This window comes from Bombina bombina, chromosome 8, assembly GCF_027579735.1.
Source record: "Bombina bombina isolate aBomBom1 chromosome 8, aBomBom1.pri, whole genome shotgun sequence".
Classification (NCBI taxonomy): Eukaryota; Metazoa; Chordata; class Amphibia; order Anura; family Bombinatoridae; genus Bombina; species Bombina bombina.
Window position 1 is genome coordinate 2,315,979 of NC_069506.1, and position 26,542 is coordinate 2,342,520.

At 41.4% G+C, this 26,542-nt stretch overlaps 1 protein-coding gene across 1 annotated transcript in view; it reads left to right on the forward strand.

Moving 5' to 3' along the window:
• LOC128638136 (uncharacterized) overlaps positions 1-26,542 on the forward strand; it is a 277,497-nt gene that overhangs the window by 188,146 nt on the left and 62,809 nt on the right. The window contains exon 9 of the mRNA XM_053689998.1: positions 16,749-16,809. Within this exon, the coding sequence (XP_053545973.1) occupies positions 16,749-16,809 (61 nt within the window). The remainder of the gene's footprint in view (positions 1-16,748; positions 16,810-26,542) is intronic.

Genomic DNA, 26,542 nt, shown 5'->3' on the forward strand with positions numbered 1-26,542 from the left:
AGGTTCTCTTGTGTCTGATGACCGCTAATTGATAAATACTGACTGCAGGTTCTCTTGTGTCTGATGACCGCTGCTTGATAAATACTGACTGCAGGTTCTCTTGTGTCTGATGACCGCTGCTTGATAAATACTGACTGCAGGTTCTCTTGTGTCTGATGACCGCTGCTTGATAAATACTGACTGCAGGTTCTCTTGTGTCTGATGACTGCTGCTTGATAAATACTGACTGCAGGTTCTCTTGTGTCTGATGACCGCTGCTTGATAAATACTGACTGCAGGCTCTCTTGTGTCTGATGACTGCTGCTTGATAAATACTGACTGCAGATTCTCTTGTGTCTGATGACCGCTGCTTGATAAATACTGACTGCAGGTTCTCTTGTGTCTGATGACCGCTGCTTGATAAATACTGACTGCAGGTTCTCTTGTGTCTGAAGAGCGCTGCTTGATAAATACTGACTGCAGGTTCTCTTGTGTCTGATAACCGCTGCGTGATAAATACTGACTGCAGGTTCTCTTGTGTCTGATGACCGCTGCTTGATAAATACTGACTGCAGGTTCTCTTGTGTCTGATGATCGCTGCTTGATAAATACTGACTGCAGGTTCTCTTGTGTCTATTGAGCGCTGCTTGATAAATACCGACTGCAGGTTCTTTTGTGTCTATTGAGCGCTGCTTGATAAATACTGACTGCAGGTTCTCTTGTGTCTGATAACCGCTGCTTGATAAATACTGACTGCAGGTTCTCTTTTGTCTGATGATCACTGCTTGATAAATACTGACTGCAGGTTCTCTTGTGTCTGATAACCGCTGCTTGATAAATACTGACTGCAGGTTCTCTTGTGTCTGATGACTGCTGCTTGATAAATACTGACTGCAGGTTCTCTTGTGTCTGATGACTGCTGCTTGATAAATACTGACTGCAGGTTCTCTTGTGTCTGATAACCGCTGCTTGATAAATACTGACTGCAGGTTCTCTTGTGTCTGATGACCACTGCTTGATAAATACTGACTGCAGGTTCTCTTGTGTCTGATAACCGCTGCTTGTTAAATACTGACTGCAGGTTCTCTTGTGTCTGATGACTGCTGCTTGATAAATACTGACTGCAGGTTCTCTTGTGTCTGATGACCGCTGCTTGATAAATACTGACTGCAGGTTCTCTTGTGTCTGATGAGCGCTGCTTGATAAATACTGACTGCAGGTTCTCTTGTGTCTGATGACCGCTGCTTGATAAATACTGACTGCAGGTTCTCTTGTGTCTGATGACCGCTGCTTGATAAATACTGACTGCAGGTTCTCTTGTGTCTGATAACCGCTGCTTGTTAAATACTGACTGCAGGTTCTCTTGTGTCTGATGACTGCTGCTTGATAAATACTGACTGCAGGTTCTCTTGTGTCTGATGACCGCTGCTTGATAAATACTGACTGCAGGTTCTCTTGTGTCTAATGATCACTGCTTGATAAATACTGACTGCAGGTTCTCTTGTGTCTGATGAGCGCTGCTTGATAAATACTGACTGCAGGCTCTCTTGTGTCTGATGACCTCTGCTTGATAAATACTGACTGCAGGTTCTCTTGTGTCTGATGACCGCTGCTTGATAAATACTGACTGCAGGTTCTCTTGTGTCTGAAGAGCGCTGCTTGATAAATACTGACTGCAGGTTCTCTTGTGTCTGATGATCACTGCTTGATAAATACTGACTGCAGGTTCTCTTGTGTCTGATGACCGCTGCTTAATAAATACTGACTGCAGGTTCTCTTGTGTCTGATGACCGCTGCTTGATAAATACTGACTGCAGGTTCTCTTGTGTCTGATGACCGCTTCTTGATAAATACTGACTGCAGGTTCTCTTGTGTCTGATGACTGCTGCTTGATAAATACTGACTGCAGGCTCTCTTGTGTCTGATGACCGCTGCTTGATAAATACTGACTGCAGGTTCTCTTGTGTCTGATGACCGCTGCTTGATAAATACTGACTGCAGGTTCTCTTGTGTCTGATGACCGCTGCTTGATAAATACTGACTGCAGGTTCCCTTGTGTCTATTAACCGCTGCTTGATAAATACTGACTGCAGGTTTTCTTGTGTCTGATGATCGCTGCTTGATAAATACTGACTGCTGGTTCTCTTGTGTCTGGTGAGCGCTGCTTGATAAATACTGACTGCAGGTTCTCTTGTGTCTGATGACCGCTGCTTGTTAAATACTGACTGCAGGTTCTCTTGTGTCTGATGACCGCTGCTTGATAAATACTGACTGCAGGTTCTCTTGTGTCTGATGACCGCTAATTGATAAATACTGACTGCAGGTTCTCTTGTGTCTGATGACCGCTGCTTGATAAATACTGACTGCAGGTTCTCTTGTGTCTGATGACCGCTGCTTGATAAATACTGACTGCAGGTTCTCTTGTGTCTGATGACCGCTGCTTGATAAATACTGACTGCAGGTTCTCTTGTGTCTGATGACTGCTGCTTGATAAATACTGACTGCAGGTTCTCTTGTGTCTGATGACCGCTGCTTGATAAATACTGACTGCAGGCTCTCTTGTGTCTGATGACCGCTGCTTGATAAATACTGACTGCAGATTCTCTTGTGTCTGATGACCGCTGCTTGATAAATACTGACTGCAGGTTCTCTTGTGTCTGATGACCGCTGCTTGATAAATACTGACTGCAGGTTCTCTTGTGTCTGAAGAGCGCTGCTTGATAAATACTGACTGCAGGTTCTCTTGTGTCTGATAACCGCTGCGTGATAAATACTGACTGCAGGTTCTCTTGTGTCTGATGACCGCTGCTTGATAAATACTGACTGCAGGTTCTCTTGTATCTGATGATCGCTGCTTGATAAATACTGACTGCAGGTTCTCTTGTGTCTATTGAGCGCTGCTTGATAAATACCGACTGCAGGTTCTTTTGTGTCTATTGAGCGCTGCTTGATAAATACTGACTGCAGGTTCTCTTGTGTCTGATAACCGCTGCTTGATAAATACTGACTGCAGGTTCTCTTGTGTCTGATAACCGCTGCTTGATAAATACTGACTGCAGGTTCTCTTGTGTCTGATGACCGCTGCTTGATAAATACTGACTGCAGGTTCTCTTGTGTCTGATGACTGCTGCTTGATAAATACTGACTGCAGGTTCTCTTGTGTCTGATAACCGCTGCTTGATAAATACTGACTGCAGGTTCTCTTGTGTCTGATGACCGCTGCTTGATAAATACTGACTGCAGGTTCTCTTGTGTCTGATAACCGCTGCTTGTTAAATACTGACTGCAGGTTCTCTTGTGTCTGATGACCGCTGCTTGATAAATACTGACTGCAGGTTCTCTTGTGTCTAATGATCACTGCTTGATAAATACTGACTGCAGGTTCTCTTGTGTCTGATGAGCGCTGCTTGATAAATACTGACTGCAGGCTCTCTTGTGTCTGATGACCTCTGCTTGATAAATACTGACTGCAGGTTCTCTTGTGTCTGAAGAGCGCTGCTTGATAAATACTGACTGCAGGTTCTCTTGTGTCTGATAACCGCTGCGTGATAAATACTGACTGCAGGTTCTCTTGTGTCTGATGACCGCTGCTTGATAAATACTGGCTGCAGGTTCTCTTGTGTCTGATGATCGCTGCTTGATAAATACTGACTGCAGGTTCTCTTGTGTCTATTGAGCGCTGCTTGATAAATACCGACTGCAGGTTCTTTTGTGTCTATTGAGCGCTGCTTGATAAATACTGACTGCAGGTTCTCTTGTGTCTGATAACCGCTGCTTGATAAATACTGACTGCAGGTTCTCTTGTGTCTGATGACTGCTGCTTGATAAATACTGACTGCTGGTTCTCTTGTGTCTGATGACCGCTGCTTGTTAAATACTGACTGCAGGTTCTCTTTTGTCTGATGACCGCTGCTTGATAAATACTGACTGCAGGTTCTCTTGTGTCTGATGACCGCTGCTTGATAAATACTGACTGCAGGTTCTCTTGTGTCTGATGACCGCTGCTTGTTAAATACTGACTGCAGGTTCTCTTGTGTCTGATGACCGCTGCTTGATAAATACTGACTGCAGGTTCTCTTGTGTCTGATGACCGCTGCTTGTTAAATACTGACTGCAGGTTCTCTTGTGTCTGATGACCGCTGCTTGATAAATACTGACTGCAGGTTCTCTTGTGTCTGATGACCGCTGCTTGATAAATACTGACTGCAGGTTCTCTTGTGTCTGATGACCGCTGCTTGTTAAATACTGACTGCAGGTTCTCTTGTGTCTGATGACCGCTGCTTGATAAATACTGACTGCAGGTTCTCTTGTGTCTGATGACCGCTGCTTGATAAATACTGACTGCAGGTTCTCTTGTGTCTGATAACCGCTGCTTGATAAATACTGACTGCAGGTTCTCTTGTGTCTGATGACCGCTGCTTGATAAATACTGACTGCAGGTTCTCTTGTGTCTGATGACCGCTGCTTGTTAAATACTGACTGCAGGTTCTCTTGTGTCTGATGACCGCTGCTTGTTAAATACTGACTGCAGGTTCTCTTGTGTCTGATGACCACTGCTTGATAAATACTGACTGCAGGTTCTCTTGTGTCTGATGACCTCTGCTTAATAAATACTGACTGCAGGTTCTCTTGTGTCTGATTATCGCTGCTTGATAAATACTGACTGCAGGTTCTCTTGTGTCTGATGACCGCTGCTTCATAAATACAGACTGCAGGTTCTCTTGTGTCTGATGACCGCAGCTTCATAAATACTGACTGTAGGTTCTCTTGTGTCTGATGACCGCTGCTTAATAAATACTGACTGCAGGTTCTCTTGTGTCTGATGACCGCTGCTTGTTAAATACTGACTGCAGGTTCTCTTGTGTCTGATGACCGCTGCTTGATAAATACTGACTGCAGGTTCTCGTGTGTCTGATGACCGCTGCTTTTTTAAATACTGACTGCAGGTTCTCTTGTGTCTGATGACCGATGCTTGATAAATACTGACTGCAGGTTATCTTTTGTCTGATGACCTCTGATTGATAAATACTGACTGCAGGTTCTCTTGTGTCTGATTACTGCTGCTTGATAAATACTGACTGCAGGTTCTCTTGTGTCTGGTGACTGCTGCTTATTAAATACTGACTGCAGGTTCTCTTGTGTCTGATTACTGCTGCTTGATAAATACTGACTGCAGGTTCTCTTGTGTCTGATAACCGCTGCTTGATACATACAGACTGCAGGTTCTCTTGTGTCTGATGACCGCTGCTTGATAAATACAGACTGCAGGTTCTCTTGTGTCTGATGACTACTGCTTGATAAATACTGACTGCAGGTTCTCTTGTGTCTGATGACCGCTGCTTGATAAATACAGACTGCAGGTTCTCTTGTGTCTGATGACTACTGCTTGATAAATACTGACTGCAGGTTCTCTTGTGTCTGATGACCTCTGCTTGATAAATACTGACTGCAGGTTCTCTTGTGTCTGATGACCTCTGCTTGATAAATACTGACTGCAGGTTCTCTTGTTTCTGATGACCGCTGCTTGATAAATACTAACTGCAGGTTCTCTTGTGTCTGATGACTACTGCTTGTTATACACTGACTGCAGGTTCTCTTGTGTCTGATGACCACTGCTTGTTATACACTGACTGCAGGTTTTCTTGTGTCTGATGACCGCTGCTTGATAAATACTGACTGCAGGTTCTCTTGTGTCTGATGACCGCTGCTTGATAAATACTGACTGCAGGTTCTCTTGTGTCTGATGACCTCTGCTTGATAAATACTGACTGCAGGTTCTCTTGTGTCTGATGACCTCTGCTTGATAAATACGGACTGCAGGTTCTCTTGTGTCTGATGACCACTGCTTGTTATACACTGACTGCAGGTTCCCTTGTGTCTGATGACCGCTGCTTGATAAATACTGACTGCAGGTTCTCTTGTGTCTGATCACAGCTGCTTGATAAATACTGACTGCAGGTTCTCTTGTGTCTGATGACCGCTGCTTGATAAATACTGACTGCAGGTTCTCTTGTGTCTGATGACCGCTGCTTGATAAATACTGACTGCAGGTTCTCTTGTGTCTCATGAGCACTGCTTGATAAATACTGACTGCATGTTCTCTTGTGTCTGATGACTGCTGTTTGATAAATACAGACTGCAGGTTCTCTTGTGTCTTATATCTGCCTGATAAATACTGACTGCAGGATCTCTTGTGTCTGATGACCGCTGCTTGATAAATACTGACTGCAGGATCTCTTGTGTCTGATGACCGCTGCTTGATAAATACTGACTGCAGGTTCTCTTGTGTCTGATGACCGCTGCTTGATAAATACTGACTGCAGGTTCTCTTGTGTCTGATGATCGCTGCTTGATAAATGCTGACTGCAGGTTCTCTTGTGTCTGATGATCGCTGCTTGATAAATACTGACTGCTGGTTCTCTTGTGTCTGATGACCGCTGCTTGATAAATACTGACTGCAGGTTCTCTTGTGTCTGATGACCTCTGCCTGATAAATACTGACTGCAGGTTCTCTTGTGTCTGATGACCTCTGCTTGATAAATACTGACTGCAGGTTCTCTTGTGTCTGATGACCACTGCTTGATAAATACTGACTGCAGGTTCTCTTGTGTCTGAAGACCGCTGCTTGATAAATACCGACTGCAGGTTCTCTTGTGTCTATTGAGCGCTGCTTGATAAATACTGACTGCAGGTTCTCTTGTGTCTGATGACCGCTGCTTGATAAATACTGACTGCTGGTTCTCTTGTGATAAATACTGACTGCAGGTTCTCTTGTGTCTGATGACTGCTGCTTGATAAATACTGACTGCAGGTTCTCTTGTGTCTGATGACCGCTGCTTGTTAAATACTGACTACAGGTTCTCTTGTGTCTGATGACCGCTGCTTGTTAAATACTGACTGCAGGTTCTCTTGTGTCTGATGACCGCTGCTTGATAAATACTGACTGCAGGTTCTCTTTTGTCTGATGACCGCTGCTTGATAAATACTGACTGCAGGTTCTCTTGTGTCTGATGACCGCTGCTTGATAAATACTGACTGCAGGTTCTCTTGTGTCTGACCACTGCTTGATAAATACTGACTGCAGGTTCTCTTGTGTCTGAAGACCGCTGCTTGATAAATACCGACTGCAGGTTCTCTTGTGTCTATTGAGCACTGCTTGATAAATACCGACTGCAGGTTCTCTTGTGTCTATTGAGCGCTGCTTGATAAATACTGACTGCAGGTTCTCTTGTGTCTGATGACCGCTGCTTGATAAATACTGACTGCAGGTTCTCTAGTGATAAATACTGACTGCAGGTTCTCTTGTGTCTGATGACTGCTGCTTGATAAATACTGACTGCAGGTTCTCTTGTGTCTGATGACCGCTGCTTGTTAAATACTGACTACAGGTTCTCTTGTGTCTGATGACCGCTGCTTGTTAAATACTGACTGCAGGTTCTCTTGTGTCTGATGACCGCTGCTTGATAAATACTGACTGCAGGTTCTCTTTTGTCTGATGACCGCTGCTTGATAAATACTGACTGCAGGTTCTCTTGTGTCTGATGACCGCTGCTTGATAAATACTGACTGCAGGTTCTCTTGTGTCTGATGACTGCTGCTTGATAAATACTGACTGCAGGTTCTCTTGTGTCTGATGACCGCTGCTTGATAAATACTGACTGTAGGTTCTCTTGTGTCTGATGATCGCTGTTTGATAAATACTGACTGCAGGTTCACTTGTGTCTGATGACCACTGCTTGATAAATACTGACTGCAGGTTCTCTTGTGTCTGATGACTACTGCTTGTTATACACTGACTGCAGGTTCTCTTGTGTCTGATGACCACTGCTTGATAAATACTGACTGCAGGTTCTCTTGTGTCTGATGACCGCTGCCTGATATAAATACTGACTGCAGGTTCTCTTGTGTCTGATGACCACTGCTTCATAAATACTGACTGCAGGTTCTCTTGTGTCTGATGACCGCTGCTTAATAAATACTGACTGCAGGTTCTCTTGTGTCTGATGACCGCTGCCTGATATAAATACTGACTGCAGGTTCTCTTGTGTCTGATGACCACTGCTTCATAAATACTGACTGCAGGTTCTCTTGTGTCTGATGACCGCTGCTTAATAAATACTGACTGCAGTTTCTCTTGTTTCTGATAACTGCAGGTTGTCTTGTGTCTGATGACCGCTGCTTGATAAATACGGACTGCAGGTTCTCTTGTGTCTGATGACTGCAGTTTGATAAATACCGACTGCAGGTTCTCTTGTGTCTGATGACTGCTGTTTGATAAATACCGACTGCAGGTTCTCTTGTGTCTGATGACCGCTGCTGGTTAAATACGGACTGCAGGTTATCTTTTGTCTGATGACCTCTGATTGATAAATACTGACTGCAGGTTCTCTTGTGTCTGATGACCGCTGCTTGATAAATACTGACTGCAGGTTCTCTTGTGTCTGGTGACCGCTGCTTATTAAATACTGACTGCAGGTTCTCTTGTGTCTGATTACTGCTGCTTGATAAATACTCACTGCAGGTTCTCTTGTGTCTGATGACCTCTGCTTGATAAATACTGACTGCAGGTTCTCTTGTGTCTGATGACCTCTGCTTGATAAATACTGACTGCAGGTTCTCTTGTGTCTGATGACCGCTGCTTGATAAATACTGACTGCAGGTTCTCTTGTGTCTGATGAGCGCTGCTTGATAAATACTGACTGCAGGTTCTCTTGTGTCTGATGAGCGCTGCTTGATAAATACTGACTGCAGGTTCTCTTGTGTCTAATAACCGCTGCTTGATAAATACTGACTGCAGGTTCTCTTGTGTCTGATGACCGCTGCTTGATAAATACTGACTGCAGGTTCTCTTGTGTCTGATGACCGCTGCTTGATAAATACTGACTGCAGGTTCTCTTGTGTCTGATGACCGCTGCTTGATAAATACTGACTGCAGGTTCTCTTGTGTCTGATGACCGCTGCTTGTTAAATACTGACTGCAGGTTCTCTTGTGTCTGATGACCTCTGCTTGATAAATACTGACTGCAGGTTCTCTTGTGTCTGAAGACTCCTGCTTGATAAATACTGACTGCAGGCTCTCTTGTGTCTGATGACCGCTGCTTTATAAATACTGACTGCAGGTTCTCTTGTGTCTGATGACCGCTGCTTGATAAATACTGACTGCAGGTTCTCTTGTGTCTGATGACCTCTGCCTGATAAATACTGACTGCAGGTTCTCTTGTGTCTGATGACCTCTGCTTGATAAATACTGACTGCAGGTTCTCTTGTGTCTGATGACCACTGCTTGATAAATACTGACTGCAGGTTCTCTTGTGTCTGAAGACCGCTGCTTGATAAATACAGACTGCAGGTTCTCTTGTGTCTATTGAGCGCTGCTTGATAAATACCAACTGCAGGTTCTCTTGTGTCTGAGCGCTGCTTGATAAATACTGACTGCAGGTTCTCTTGTGTTTGATGACCGCTGCTTGATAAATACTGACTGCAGGTTCTCTTGTGATAAATACTGACTGCAGGTTCTCTTGTGGCTGATGACCGCTGCTTGTTAAATACTGACTGCAGGTTCTCTTGTGTCTGATGACCGCTGCTTGTTGAATACTGACTGCAGGTTCTCTTGTGTCTGATGACCGCTGCTTGATAAATACTGACTGCAGGTTCTCTTTTGTCTGATGACCGCTGCTTGATAAATACTGACTGCAGGTTCTCTTGTGTCTGACTGCTGCTTGATAAATACTGACTGCAGGTTCTCTTGTGTCTGATGACCGCTGCTTGATAAATACTGACTGCAGGTTCTCTTGTGTCCGATGACTGCTGCTTGTTAAATACTGACTGCAGGTTCTCTTGTGTCTGATGACCGCTGCTTCATAAATACAGACTGCAGGTTCTCTTGTGTCTGATGACCGCAGCTTCATAAATACTGACTGCAGGTTCTCTTGTGTCTGATGACCGCTGCTTAATAAATACTGACTGCAGTTTCTCTTGTTTCTGATAACTGCAGGTTGTCTTGTGTCTGATGACCGCTGCTTGATAAATACGGACTGCAGGCTCTCTTGTGTCTGATGAGCGCTGCTTGATAAATACTGACTGCAGGTTCTCTTGTGTCTGATGACCGCTGCTGGTTAAATACGGACTGCAGGTTCTCTTGTGTCTGATGACTGCTGTTTGATAAATACCGACTGCAGGTTCTCTTGTGTCTGATGACCGCTGCTTGATAAATATAGACTGCAGGTTCTCTTGTGTCTGATGACCGCTGCTGGTTAAATATGGACTGCAGGTTATCTTTTGTCTGATGACCTCTGATTGATAAATACTGACTGCAGGTTCTCTTGTGTCTGATGACCGCTGCTTGATAAATACTGACTGCAGGTTCTCTTGTGTCTGATAACCGCTGCTTGTTAAATACTGACTGCAGGTTCTCGTGTGTCTGATGACCGCTGCTTGATAAATACTGACTGCAGGTTCTCTTGTGTCTGATGACCGCTGCTGGTTAAATACGGACTGCAGGTTCTCTTGTGTCTGATGACTGCTGTTTGATAAATACCGACTGCAGGTTCGCTTGTGTCTGATGACCGCTGCTTGATAAATACTGACTGCAGGTTATCTTTTGTCTGATGAACTCTGATTGATAAATACTGACTGCAGGTTCTCTTGTGTCTCATGAGCACTGCTTGATAAATACTGACTGCAGGTTCTCTTGTGTCTGATTACTGCTTCTTGATAAATACTGACTGCAGGTTCTCTTGTGTCTGGTGACCGCTGCTTATTAAATACTGACTGCAGGTTCTCTTGTGTCTGATTACTGCTGCTTGATAAATACTGACTGCAGGTTCTCTTGTGTCTGGTGACCGCTGCTTATTAAATACTGACTGCAGGTTCTCTTGTGTCTGATGACCGCTGCTTGATAAATACTGACTGCAGGTTCTCTTGTGTCTGATAACCGCTGCTTGATAAATACTGACTGCAGGTTCTCTTGTGTCTGATGACCGCTGCTTGATAAATACAGACTGCAGGTTCTCTTGTGTCTGATGACTGCTGCTTGATAAATACTGACTGCAGGTTCTCTTGTGTCTGATGACCTCTGCTTGATAAATACTGACTGCAGGTTCTCTTGTGTCTGATGACCTCTGCTTGATAAATACTGACTGCAGGTTCTCTTGTGTCTGATGACCTCTGCTTGATAAATACTGACTGCAGGTTCTCTTGTGTCTGATGACCTCTGCTTGATAAATACTGACTGCAGGTTCTCTTGTGTCTGATGACCACTGCTTGATAAATACTGACTGCAGGTTCTCTTGTGTCTGATGACCGCTGCCTGATATAAATACTGACTGCAGGTTCTCTTGTGTCTGATGACCACTGCTTGATAAATACTGACTGCAGGTTCTCTTGTGTCTGATGACCGCTGCTTGATAAATACTGACTGCAGGTTCTCTTGTGTCTGATGACCGCTGCTTGATAAATACTGACTGCAGGTTCTCTTGTGTCTGATGACCGCTGCTTGATAAATACTGACTGCAGGTTCTCTTGTGTCTGATGACCTCTGCTTGATAAATACTGACTGCAGGTTCTCTTGTGTGTGATGAGCGCTGCTTGATAAATACTGACTGCAGGTTCTCTTGTGTCTGATGACCGCTGCTTGTTAAATACTGACTGCAGGTTCTCTTGTGTCTGATGACCTCTGCTTGATAAATACTGACTGCAGGTTCTCTTGTGTCTGATGACCGCTGCTTGATAAATACTGACTGCAGGGTCTCTTGTGTCTGATGACTGCTGCTTGTTAAATACTGACTGCAGGTTCTCGTGTGTCTGATGACCGCTGCTTGATAAATAATGACTGCAGGTTCTCTTGTGTCTGATGACCGCTGCTGGTTAAATACGGACTGCAGGTTCTCTTGTGTCTGATGACTGCTGTTTGATAAATACCGACTGCAGGTTCTCTTGTGTCTGATGACCGCTGCTTGATAAATACTGACTGCAGGCTCTCTTGTGTCTGATGACCGATGCTTGATAAATACTGACTGCAGGTTATCTTTTGTCTGATGAACTCTGATTGATAAATACTGACTGCAGGTTCTCTTGTGTCTCATGAGCACTGCTTGATAAATACTGACTGCAGGTTCTCTTTGTGTCTGATTACTGCTGCTTGATAAATACTGACTGCAGGTTCTCTTGTGTCTGGTGACCGCTGCTTATTAAATACTGACTGCAGGTTCTCTTGTGTCTGATGACCGCTGCTTGATAAATACTGACTGCAGGTTCTCTTGTGTCTGATGACCGCTGCTTGATAAATACTGACTGCAGGTTCTCTTGTGTCTCATGAGCACTGCTTGATAAATACTGACTGCAGGTTTTCTTGTGTCTGATGACCGCTGCTTGATAAATACTGACTGCAGGTTCTCTTGTGTCTGATGACCGCTGCTTGATAAATACTGACTGCAGGTTCTCTTGTGTCTGATGACCGCTGCTTGTTGTATACTGACTGCAGGTTCTCTTGTGTCTGATGACCGCTGCTTGATAAATACTGACTGCAGGTTCTCTTTTGTCTGATGACCGCTGCTTGATAAATACTGACTGCAGGTTCTCTTGTGTCTGACTGCTGCTTGATAAATACTGACTGCAGGTTCTCTTGTGTCTGATGACCGCTGCTTGATAAATACTGACTGCAGGTTCTCTTGTGTCCGATGACTGCTGCTTGTTAAATACTGACTGCAGGTTCTCTTGTGTCTGATGACCGCTGCTTCATAAATACAGACTGCAGGTTCTCTTGTGTCTGATGACCGCAGCTTCATAAATACTGACTGCAGGTTCTCTTGTGTCTGATGACCGCTGCTTAATAAATACTGACTGCAGTTTCTCTTGTTTCTGATAACTGCAGGTTGTCTTGTGTCTGATGACCGCTGCTTGATAAATACGGACTGCAGGCTCTCTTGTGTCTGATGAGCGCTGCTTGATAAATACTGACTGCAGGTTCTCTTGTGTCTGATGACCGCTGCTGGTTAAATACGGACTGCAGGTTCTCTTGTGTCTGATGACTGCTGTTTGATAAATACCGACTGCAGGTTCTCTTGTGTCTGATGACCGCTGCTTGATAAATATAGACTGCAGGTTCTCTTGTGTCTGATGACCGCTGCTGGTTAAATATGGACTGCAGGTTATCTTTTGTCTGATGACCTCTGATTGATAAATACTGACTGCAGGTTCTCTTGTGTCTGATGACCGCTGCTTGATAAATACTGACTGCAGGTTCTCTTGTGTCTGATAACCGCTGCTTGTTAAATACTGACTGCAGGTTCTCGTGTGTCTGATGACCGCTGCTTGATAAATACTGACTGCAGGTTCTCTTGTGTCTGATGACCGCTGCTGGTTAAATACGGACTGCAGGTTCTCTTGTGTCTGATGACTGCTGTTTGATAAATACTGACTGCAGGTTCGCTTGTGTCTGATGACCGCTGCTTGATAAATACTGACTGCAGGCTCTCTTGTGTCTGATGACCGATGCTTGATAAATACTGACTGCAGGTTATCTTTTGTCTGATGAACTCTGATTGATAAATACTGACTGCAGGTTCTCTTGTGTCTCATGAGCACTGCTTGATAAATACTGACTGCAGGTTCTCTTGTGTCTGATTACTGCTTCTTGATAAATACTGACTGCAGGTTCTCTTGTGTCTGGTGACCGCTGCTTATTAAATACTGACTGCAGGTTCTCTTGTGTCTGATTACTGCTGCTTGATAAATACTGACTGCAGGTTCTCTTGTGTCTGGTGACCGCTGCTTATTAAATACTGACTGCAGGTTCTCTTGTGTCTGATGACCGCTGCTTGATAAATACTGACTGCAGGTTCTCTTGTGTCTGATAACCGCTGCTTGATAAATACTGACTGCAGGTTCTCTTGTGTCTGATGACCGCTGCTTGATAAATACAGACTGCAGGTTCTCTTGTGTCTGATGACTGCTGCTTGATAAATACTGACTGCAGGTTCTCTTGTGTCTGATGACCTCTGCTTGATAAATACTGACTGCAGGTTCTCTTGTGTCTGATGACCTCTGCTTGATAAATACTGACTGCAGGTTCTCTTGTGTCTGATGACCTCTGCTTGATAAATACTGACTGCAGGTTCTCTTGTGTCTGATGACCTCTGCTTGATAAATACTGACTGCAGGTTCTCTTGTGTCTGATGACCACTGCTTGATAAATACTGACTGCAGGTTCTCTTGTGTCTGATGACCACTGCTTGATAAATACTGACTGCAGGTTCTCTTGTGTCTGATGACCGCTGCTTGATAAATACTGACTGCAGGTTCTCTTGTGTCTGATGACCGCTGCTTGATAAATACTGACTGCAGGTTCTCTTGTGTCTGATGACCGCTGCTTGATAAATACTGACTGCAGGTTCTCTTGTGTCTGATGACCTCTGCTTGATAAATACTGACTGCAGGTTCTCTTGTGTGTGATGAGCGCTGCTTGATAAATACTGACTGCAGGTTCTCTTGTGTCTGATGACCGCTGCTTGTTAAATACTGACTGCAGGTTCTCTTGTGTCTGATGACCTCTGCTTGATAAATACTGACTGCAGGTTCTCTTGTGTCTGATGACCGCTGCTTGATAAATACTGACTGCAGGTTCTCTTGTGTCTGATGACTGCTGCTTGTTAAATACTGACTGCAGGTTCTCGTGTGTCTGATGACCGCTGCTTGATAAATAATGACTGCAGGTTCTCTTGTGTCTGATGACCGCTGCTGGTTAAATACGGACTGCAGGTTCTCTTGTGTCTGATGACTGCTGTTTGATAAATACCGACTGCAGGTTCTCTTGTGTCTGATGACCGCTGCTTGATAAATACTGACTGCAGGTTCTCTTGTGTCTGATGACCGATGCTTGATAAATACTGACTGCAGGTTATCTTTTGTCTGATGAACTCTGATTGATAAATACTGACTGCAGGTTCTCTTGTGTCTCATGAGCACTGCTTGATAAATACTGACTGCAGGTTCTCTTTGTGTCTGATTACTGCTGCTTGATAAATACTGACTGCAGGTTCTCTTGTGTCTGGTGACCGCTGCTTATTAAATACTGACTGCAGGTTCTCTTGTGTCTGATGACCGCTGCTTGATAAATACTGACTGCAGGTTCTCTTGTGTCTGATGACCGCTGCTTGATAAATACTGACTGCAGGTTCTCTTGTGTCTCATGAGCACTGCTTGATAAATACTGACTGCAGGTTTTCTTGTGTCTGATGACCGCTGCTTGATAAATACTGACTGCAGGTTCTCTTGTGTCTGATGACCGCTGCTTGATAAATACTGACTGCAGGTTCTCTTGTGTCTGATGACCGCTGCTTGATAAATACTGACTGCAGGTTCTCTTGTGTCTCATGAGCACTGCTTGATAAATACTGACTGCAGGTTTTCTTGTGTCTGATGACCGCTGCTTGATAAATACTGACTGCAGGTTCTCTTGTGTCTGATGACCTCTGCTTGATAAATACTGACTGTAGGTTCTCTTGTGTCTGATGACCGCTGCTTGTTAAATACTGACTGCAGGTTCTCTTGTGTCTCATGAGCACTGCTTGATAAATACTGACTGCATGTTCTCTTGTGTCTGATGACTGCTGCTTGATAAATACTGACTGCAGGTTCTCTTGTGTCTGATGACCGCTGCTTGATAAATACTGACTGCAGGTTCTCTTGTGTCTGATGACCGCTGCTTGATAAATACTGACTGCAGGTTCTCTTGTGTCTGATGACCGCTGCTTGATAAATACTGACTGCAGGTTCTCTTGTGTCTGATGACCGCTGCTTGATAAATACTGACTGCAGGTTCTCTTGTGTCTGATGACCGCTGCTTGATAAATACTGACTGCAGGTTCTCTTGTGTCTGATGACCTCTGCTTGATAAATACTGACTGCAGGTTCTCTTGTGTCTGATGACCTCTGCTTGATAAATACTGACTGCAGGTTCTCTTGTGTCTGATGACCTCTGCTTGATAAATACTGACTGCAGGTTCTCTTGTGTCTGATGACCGCTGCTTGATAAATACTGACTGCAGGTTCTCTTGTGTCGACCGCTGCTTGATAAATACTGACTGCAGGTTCTCTTGTGTCTGATAACCGCTGCTTGATAAATACTGACTGCAGGTTCTCTTGTGTCGACCGCTGCTTTATAAATACTGATTACAGGTTCTCTTGTGTCTGATGACCGCTGCTTTATAAATACTGACTGCAGGTTCTCTTGTGTCTGATGACCGCTGCTTTATAAATACTGACTTCAGGTTCTCTTGTGTCTGATGACCGCTGCTTTATAAATACAGACTGCAGGTTCTCTTGTGAGGGGTGCAAAGACGTTTTTATATATAAACCGCTAAGTGTCACACAAGCTACTGCTGACTCTCTGAGCAAGTGTGGTGCATATGTGCATATGCTGCAGAAAAACCAATAACTTTTACTAGAAACATATTGGCTAATGGAAGTATTTTGTAAAAATGCTTCTATTTCACATTGAAGTGCACCCACACACATTTTATTTTTAACCTTTCTATACGTTTAATTTATCCCAGAAGTATCTTATAATAAACAGCTCTTTCTATATAAAGAAGATCAGTTTTCTCATCCATAATGTCCCTTTAAATGTCATCATTATTCCCATTCTGTGATTATAAGACCTTATATAAAGTTGTTGTTGTTATTTCTCGCACAGCATTGCCTGATTCTGTATGTTGTAGCTTTAATGCACAAGGGACTTGGTAGACATTTCTAATGAATTATCCTTCTAGGTTTATGAAGGTCTCATCTTTATGGACTTCAGCAAATCACTAATGGAGAAGCAAGGCTATGGTAAGTCATTTGTCCTAGCTCGTTGTTCTCATTTAATTGTGCTACAATCTCAGCCATTTCATGTAAAGCCTATTGGCCGGACATGTTGTATAGCGCTGCATTTTGTAGCCTCCTCTTCAGACTTACGTAAAGCAGCAGCGTGGGTTACTGCGCATATGTGCATGAAACATTAGATAAAATGCTGAATTAGTATCTTGATACCGTACACAGCCTTACAGCGGGATGAATAAAATGAGCATTACAATGACACACAGCAGGTATTGTATAAATACCCTGTTATCTACCTAAAAGTGAAGCCCGTGTCATCACTCCTACAGCAATGTGGGAGCAAAATACAATCATTGGGATTTATTATATTACAGATGACAATACTGCGGTGTAATTGTTCAGGGTAGTATTGTATTACAGATGAAAATACTGAGGTGTAATTGTAAAGTGAGTGTTGTATTACAGATGAAAATACTGAGGTGTAATTGTAAAGTGAGTGTTGTATTACAGATGAAAATACTGAGGTGTAATTGTAAAGTGAGTGTTGTATTACAGATGAAAATACTGAGGTGTAATTGTAAAGTGAGTGTTGTATTACAGATGACAATACTGAGGTGTAATTGTAAAGTGAGTGTTGTATTACAGATGACTATACTGAGGTGTAATTGTACAGGGAGTGTTGTATTACAGATGACTATACTGAGGTGTAATTGTACAGGGAGTGTTGTATTACAGATGACAATACTGAGGTGTAATTGTACAGGGAGTGTTGTATTACAGATGAAAATACTGAGGTGTAATTGTACAGTGAGTGTTGTATTACAGATGACAATACTGAGGTGTAATTGTACGGTGAGTGTTGTATTACAGATGACAATACTGAGGTGTAATTGTACAGCGAGTGTTGTATTACAGATGACTATACTGAGGTGTAATTGTACAGTGAGTGTTGTATTACAGATGACAATACTGAGGTGTAATTGTACGGTGAGTGTTGTATTACAGATGACTATACTGAGGTGTAATTGTACAGGGAGTGTTGTATTACAGATGACAATACTGAGGTGTAATTGTACGGTGAGTGTTGTATTACAGATGACAATACTGAGGTGTAATTGTACAGCGAGTGTTGTATTACAGATGACTATACTGAGGTGTAATTGTACAGGGAGTGTTGTATTACAGATGACTATACTGAGGTGTAATTGTACAGGGAGTGTTGTATTACAGATGACAATACTGAGGTGTAATTGTACAGGGAGTGTTGTATTACAGATGACAATACTGAGGTGTAATTGTACGGTGAGTGCTGTATTACAGATGACAATACTGAGGTGTAATTGTACAGGGAGTGTTGTATTACAGATGACAATACTGAGGTGTAATTGTACGGTGAGTGTTGTATTACAGATGACTATACTGAGGTGTAATTGTACAGGGAGTGTTGTATTACAGATGACAATACTGAGGTGTAATTGTACGGTGAGTGTTGTATTACAGATGACTATACTGAGGTGTAATTGTACAGGGAGTGTTGTATTACAGATGACAATACTGAGGTGTAATTGTACGGTGAGTGTTGTATTACAGATGACAATACTGAGGTGTAATTGTACAGCGAGTGTTGTATTACAGATGACTATACTGAGGTGTAATTGTACAGGGAGTGTTGTATTACAGATGACTATACTGAGGTGTAATTGTACAGGGAGTGTTGTATTACAGATGACAATACTGAGGTGTAATTGTACAGGGAGTGTTGTATTACAGATGACAATACTGAGGTGTAATTGTACGGTGAGTGTTGTATTACAGATGACTATACTGAGGTGTAATTGTACAGGGAGTGTTGTATTACAGATGACAATACTGAGGTGTAATTGTACGGTGAGTGTTGTATTACAGATGACAATACTGAGGTGTAATTGTACGGCGAGTGTTGTATTACAGATGACAATACTGAGGTGTAATTGTACAGTGAGTGTTGTATTACAGATGACAATACTGAGGTGTAATTGTACAGCGAGTGTTGTATTACATATGACAATACTGAGGTGTAATTGCACAGTGAGTGTTGTATTACAGATGACAATACTGAGGTGTAATTGTACAGTGAGTGTTGTATTACAGATGACAATACTGAGGTGTAATTGTACAGGGAGTGTTGTATTACAGATGACAATACTGAGGTGTAATTGTACAGTGAGTGTTGTATTACAGATGACAATACTGAGGTGTAATTGTACAGGGAGTGTTGTATTACAGATGACAATACTGAGGTGTAATTGTACAGGGAGTGTTGTATTACAGATGACTATACTGAGGTGTAATTGTACAGGGAGTGCTGTATTACAGATGACAATACTGAGGTGTAATTGTACAGGGAGTGTTGTATTACAGATGACTATACTGAGGTGTAATTGTACAGGGAGTGTTGTATTACATATGACTATACTGAGTTGTAATTGTACAGGGAGTGTTGTATTACAGATGACAATACTGAGGTGTAATTGTACAGGGAGTGTTGTATTACAGATGACAATACTGAGGTGTAATTGTACAGGGAGTGTTGTATTACAGATGACAATACTGAGGTGTAATTATACAGGGAGTGTTGTATTACAGATGACAATACTGAGGTGTAATTGTAAAGTGAGTGTTGTATTACAGATGACAATACTGAGGTGTAATTGTAAAGTGAGTGTTGTATTACAGATAACAATACTGAGGTGTAATTGTACAGGGAGTGTTGTATTACAGATGACAATACTGAGGTGTAATTGTACAGGAAGTGTTGTATTACAGATGATAATACTGAGGTGTAATTGTATAGGGGAGTGTTGTATTACAGATGACTATACTGAGGTGTAATTGTAAAGGGAGTGTTGTATTACAGATGACTATACTGGGGTGTAATTGTATAGGGGAGTGTTGTATTACAGATGACTATACTGAGGTGTAATTGTAAAGGGAGTGTTGTATTACAGATGACTATACTGAGGTGTAATTATACAGGGAGTGTTGTATTACAGATGACTATACTGAGGTGTTATTGTATAGGGGAGTGTTGTATTACAGATGACAATACTGTGGTGTAATTGTACAGGGAGTGCTGTATTACAGATGACAATACTGAGGTGTAATTGTACAGTGAGTGTTGTATTACAGATGACAATACTGAGGTGTAATTGTATAGGGAGTGTTGTATTACATATGACAATACTGAGGTGTAATTGTACAGGGGAGTGTTGTATTACAGATGACAATACTGAGGTGTAATTGTACGGTGAGTGTTGTATTACAGATGACAATACTGAGGTGTAATTGTACAGCGAGTGTTGTATTACAGATGACTATACTGAGGTGTAATTGTACAGTGAGTGTTGTATTACAGATGACAATACTGAGGTGTAATTGTACAGGGAGTGTTGTATTACAGATGACAATACTGAGGTGTAATTGTACGGTGAGTGTTGTATTACAGATGACTATACTGAGGTGTAATTGTACAGGGAGTGTTGTATTACAGATGACAATACTGAGGTGTAATTGTACGGTGAGTGTTGTATTACAGATGACTATACTGAGGTGTAATTGTACAGGGAGTGTTGTATTACAGATGACAATACTGAGGTGTAATTGTACGGTGAGTGTTGTATTACAGATGACAATACTGAGGTGTAATTGTACAGCGAGTGTTGTATTACAGATGACTATACTGAGGTGTAATTGTACAGGGAGTGTTGTATTACAGATGACTATACTGAGGTGTAATTGTACAGGGAGTGTTGTATTACAGATGACAATACTGAGGTGTAATTGTACAGGGAGTGTTGTATTACAGATGACAATACTGAGGTGTAATTGTACAGGGAGTGTTGTATTACAGATGACAATACTGAGGTTTAATTATACAGGGAGTGTTGTATTACAGATGACAATACTGAGGTGTAATTGTAAAGTGAGTGTTGTATTACAGATGACAATACTGAGGTGTAATTGTAAAGTGAGTGTTGTATTACAGATAACAATACTGAAGTGTAATTGTACAGGGAGTGTTGTATTACAGATGACAATACTGAGGTGTAATTGTACAGGAAGTGTTGTATTACAGATGATAATACTGAGGTGTAATTGTATAGGGGAGTGTTGTATTACAGATGACTATACTGAGGTGTAATTGTAAAGGGAGTGTTGTATTACAGATGACTATACTGGGGTGTAATTGTATAGGGGAGTGTTGTATTACAGATGACTATACTGAGGTGTAATTGTAAAGGGAGTGTTGTATTACAGATGACTATACTGAGGTGTAATTATACAGGGAGTGTTGTATTACAGATGACTATACTGAGGTGTTATTGTATAGGGGAGTGTTGTATTACAGATGACAATACTGTGGTGTAATTGTACAGGGAGTGCTGTATTACAGATGACAATACTGAGGTGTAATTGTACAGTGAGTGTTGTATTACAGATGACAATACTGAGGTGTAATTGTATAGGGAGTGTTGTATTACATATGACAATACTGAGGTGTAATTGTACAGGGGAGTGTTGTATTACAGATGACAATACTGAGGTGTAATTGTACGGTGAGTGTTGTATTACAGATGACAATACTGAGGTGTAATTGTACAGCGAGTGTTGTATTACAGATGACTATACTGAGGTGTAATTGTACAGTGAGTGTTGTATTACAGATGACAATACTGAGGTGTAATTGTACAGGGAGTGCTGTATTACAGATGACAATACTGAGGTGTAATTGTACAGGGGAGTGTTGTATTACAGATGAGAATACTGAGGTGTAATTGTACAGGGGAGTGTTGTATTACAGATGACTATAATGAGGTGTAATTGTACAGTGAGTGTTGTATTACAGATGACAATACTGAGGTGTAATTGTACAGTGAGTGTTGTATTACAGATGACAATACTGAGGTGTAATTGTAAAGTGAGTGTTGTATTACAGATGACAATACTGAGGTGTAATTGTACAGGGAGTGTTGTATTATAGATAACAATACTGAGGTGTAATTGTACAGGGAGTTTTGTATTACAGATGACAATACTGAGGTGTAATTGTATAGGGGAGTGTTGTATTACAGATGACAATACTGAGGTGTAATTGTACAGGGAGTGCTGTATTACAGATGACAATACTGAGGTGTAATTGTAAAGTGAGTGTTGTATTACAGATGACAATACTGAGGTGTAATTGTACAGGGAGTGTTGTATTATAGATGACAATACTGAGGTGTAATTGTACAGTGAGTGTTGTATTACATATGACAATACTGAGGTGTAATTGTACAGTGAGTGTTGTATTACATATGACAATACTGAGGTGTAATTGTACAGGGAGTGTTGTATTACAGATGACAATACTGAGGTGTAATTGTACAGGGAGTTTTGTATTACAGATGACAATACTGAGGTGTAATTGTACAGGGGAATATTGTATTACAGATGACAATACTGAGGTGTAATTGTACAGGGGTGTATTGTATTACAGATGACAATACTGAGGTGTAATTGTACAGCGAGTGTTGTATTACAGATGACAATACTGAGGTGTAATTGTACAGGGAGTGTTGTATTACATATGACAATACTGAGGTGTAATTGTACAGCGAGTGTTGTATTACAGATGACTATACTGTGGTGTAATTGTACAGGGAGTGTTGTATTACATATGACAATACTGAGGTGTAATTGTACAGGGAGTGTTGTATTACAGATGACAATACTGTGGTGTAATTGTACAGGGAGTGCTGTATTACAGATGACAATACTGAGGTGTAATTGTACAGTGAGTGTTGTATTACAGATGACAATACTGGGGTGTAATTGTACAGGGGAGTGTTGTATTACAGATGACAATACTGAGGTGTAATTGTACAGGGAGTGTTGTATTACAGATGACAATACTGAGGTGTAATTGTAAAGTGAGTGTTGTATTACAGATGACAATACTGAGGTGTAATTGTACAGGGGAATATTGTATTACAGATGACAATACTGAGGTGTAATTGTACAGCGAGTGTTGTATTACAGATGACAATACTGAGGTGTAATTGTACAGGGAGTGTTGTATTACATATGACAATACTGAGGTGTAATTGTACAGCGAGTGTTGTATTACAGATGACTATACTGAGGTGTAATTGTACAGGGAGTGTTGTATTACAGATGACAATACTGTGGTGTAATTGTACAGGGAGTGCTGTATTACAGATGACAATACTGAGGTGTAATTGTACAGTGAGTGTTGTATTACAGATGACAATACTGGGGTGTAATTGTACAGGGGAGTGTTGTATTACAGATGACAATACTGAGGTGTAATTGTACAGGGAGTGTTGTATTACAGATGACAATACTGAGGTATAATTGTAAAGTGAGTGTTGTATTACAGATGACAATACTGAGGTGTAATTGTAAAGTGAGTGTTGTATTACATATGACAATACTGAGGTGTAATTGTACAGGGGAGTGTTGTATTACAGATGACAATACTGAGGTGTAATTGTACAGGGGAGTGTTGTATTACAGATGACAATACTGAGGTGTAATTGTACAGGGAGTGTTGTATTATAGATGACAATACTGAGGTGTAATTGTACAGGGGAGTGTTGTATTACAGATGACAATACTGAGGTGTAATTGTACAGGGGAGTGTTGTATTACAGATGACAATACTGAGGTGTAATTGTACAGGGGAGTGTTGTATTACAGATGACAATACTGAGGTGTAATTGTACAGGGAGTGTTGTATTATAGATGACAATACTGAGGTGTAATTGTACAGGGGAGTGTTGTATTACAGATGACAATACTGAGGTGTAATTGTACAGGGGAGTGTTGTATTACAGATGACAATACTGAGGTGTAATTGTACAGTGAGTGTTGTATTACATATGACAATACTGAGGTGTAATTGTACAGGGAGTGTTGTATTACAGATGACTATACTGAGGTGTAATTATACAGGGAGTGTTGTATTACAGATGACTATACTGAGGTGTTATTGTATAGGGGAGTGTTGTATTACAGATGACTATACTGAGGTGTAATTGTACAGGGAGTGTTGTATTACAGATGACAATACTGAGGTGTAATTGTACGGTGAGTGTTGTATTACAGATGACTATACTGAGGTGTAATTGTACAGGGAGTGTTGTATTACAGATGACAATACTGAGGTGTAATTGTACGGTGAGTGTTGTATTACAGATGACAATACTGAGGTGTAATTGTACAGCGAGTGTTGTATTACAGATGACTATACTGAGGTGTAATTGTACAGGGAGTGTTGTATTACAGATGACTATTCTGAGGTGTAATTGTACAGGGAGTGTTGTATTACAGATGACAATACTGAGGTGTAATTGTACAGGGAGTGTTGTATTACAGATGACAATACTGAGGTGTAATTGTACAGGGAGTGTTGTATTACAGATGACAATACTGAGGTGTAATTATACAGGGAGTGTTGTATTACAGATGACAATACTGAGGTGTAATTGTAAAGTGAGTGTTGTATTACAGATGACAATACTGAGGTGTAATTGTAAAGTGAGTGTTGTATTACAGATAACAATACTGAAGTGTAATTGTACAGGGAGTGTTGTATTACAGATGACAATACTGAGGTGTAATTGTACAGGAAGTGTTGTATTACAGATGATAATACTGAGGTGTAATTGTATAGGGGAGTGTTGTATTACAGATGACTATACTGAGGTGTAATTGTAAAGGGAGTGTTGTATTACAGATGACTATACTGGGGTGTAATTGTATAGGGGAGTGTTGTATTACAGATGACTATACTGAGGTGTAATTGTAAAGGGAGTGTTGTATTACAGATGACTATACTGAGGTGTAATTATACAGGGAGTGTTGTATTACAGATGACTATACTGAGGTGTTATTGTATAGGGGAGTGTTGTATTACAGATGACAATACTGTGGTGTAATTGTACAGGGAGTGCTGTATTACAGATGACAATACTGAGGTGTAATTGTACAGTGAGTGTTGTATTACAGATGACAATACTGAGGTGTAATTGTATAGGGAGTGTTGTATTACATATGACAATACTGAGGTGTAATTGTACAGGGGAGTGTTGTATTACAGATGACAATACTGAGGTGTAATTGTACGGTGAGTGTTGTATTACAGATGACAATACTGAGGTGTAATTGTACAGCGAGTGTTGTATTACAGATGACTATACTGAGGTGTAATTGTACAGTGAGTGTTGTATTACAGATGACAATACTGAGGTGTAATTGTACAGGGAGTGCTGTATTACAGATGACAATACTGAGGTGTAATTGTACAGGGGAGTGTTGTATTACAGATGACAATACTGAGGTGTAATTGTACAGGGGAGTGTTGTATTACAGATGAGAATACTGAGGTGTAATTGTACAGGGGAGTGTTGTATTACAGATGACTATACTGAGGTGTAATTGTACAGCGAGTGTTGTATTACAGATGACAATACTGAGGTGTAATTGTACAGTGAGTGTTGTATTACAGATGACTATACTGAGGTGTAATTGTAAAGTGAGTGTTGTATTACAGATGACAATACTGAGGTGTAATTGTACAGGGAGTGTTGTATTATAGATAACAATACTGAGGTGTAATTGTACAGGGAGTTTTGTATTACAGATGACAATACTGAGGTGTAATTGTACAGGGGAATATTGTATTACAGATGACAATACTGAGGTGTAATTGTACAGTGAGTGTTGTATTACAGATGACAATACTGAGGTGTAATTGTATAGGGGAGTGTTGTATTACAGATGACAATACTGAGGTGTAATTGTACAGGGAGTGCTGTATTACAGATGACAATACTGAGGTGTAATTGTAAAGTGAGTGTTGTATTACAGATGACAATACTGAGGTGTAATTGTACAGGGAGTGTTGTATTATAGATGACAATACTGAGGTGTAATTGTACAGTGAGTGTTGTATTACATATGACAATACTGAGGTGTAATTGTACAGTGAGTGTTGTATTACATATGACAATACTGAGGTGTAATTGTACAGGGAGTGTTGTATTACAGATGACAATACTGAGGTGTAATTGTACAGGGAGTGTTGTATTACAGATGACAATACTGAGGTGTAATTGTACAGGGGAATATTGTATTACAGATGACAATACTGAGGTGTAATTGTACAGGGGTGTATTGTATTACAGATGACAATACTGAGGTGTAATTGTACAGCGAGTGTTGTATTACAGATGACAATACTGAGGTGTAATTGTACAGGGAGTGTTGTATTACATATGACAATACTGAGGTGTAATTGTACAGCGAGTGTTGTATTACAGATGACTATACTGTGGTGTAATTGTACAGGGAGTGTTGTATTACATATGACAATACTGAGGTGTAATTGTACAGGGAGTGTTGTATTACAGATGACAATACTGTGGTGTAATTGTACAGGGAGTGCTGTATTACAGATGACAATACTGAGGTGTAATTGTACAGTGAGTGTTGTATTACAGATGACAATACTGGGGTGTAATTGTACAGGGGAGTGTTGTATTACAGATGACAATACTGAGGTGTAATTGTACAGGGAGTGTTGTATTACAGATGACAATACTGAGGTGTAATTGTAAAGTGAGTGTTGTATTACAGATGACAATACTGAGGTGTAATTGTACAGGGGAATATTGTATTACAGATGACAATACTGAGGTGT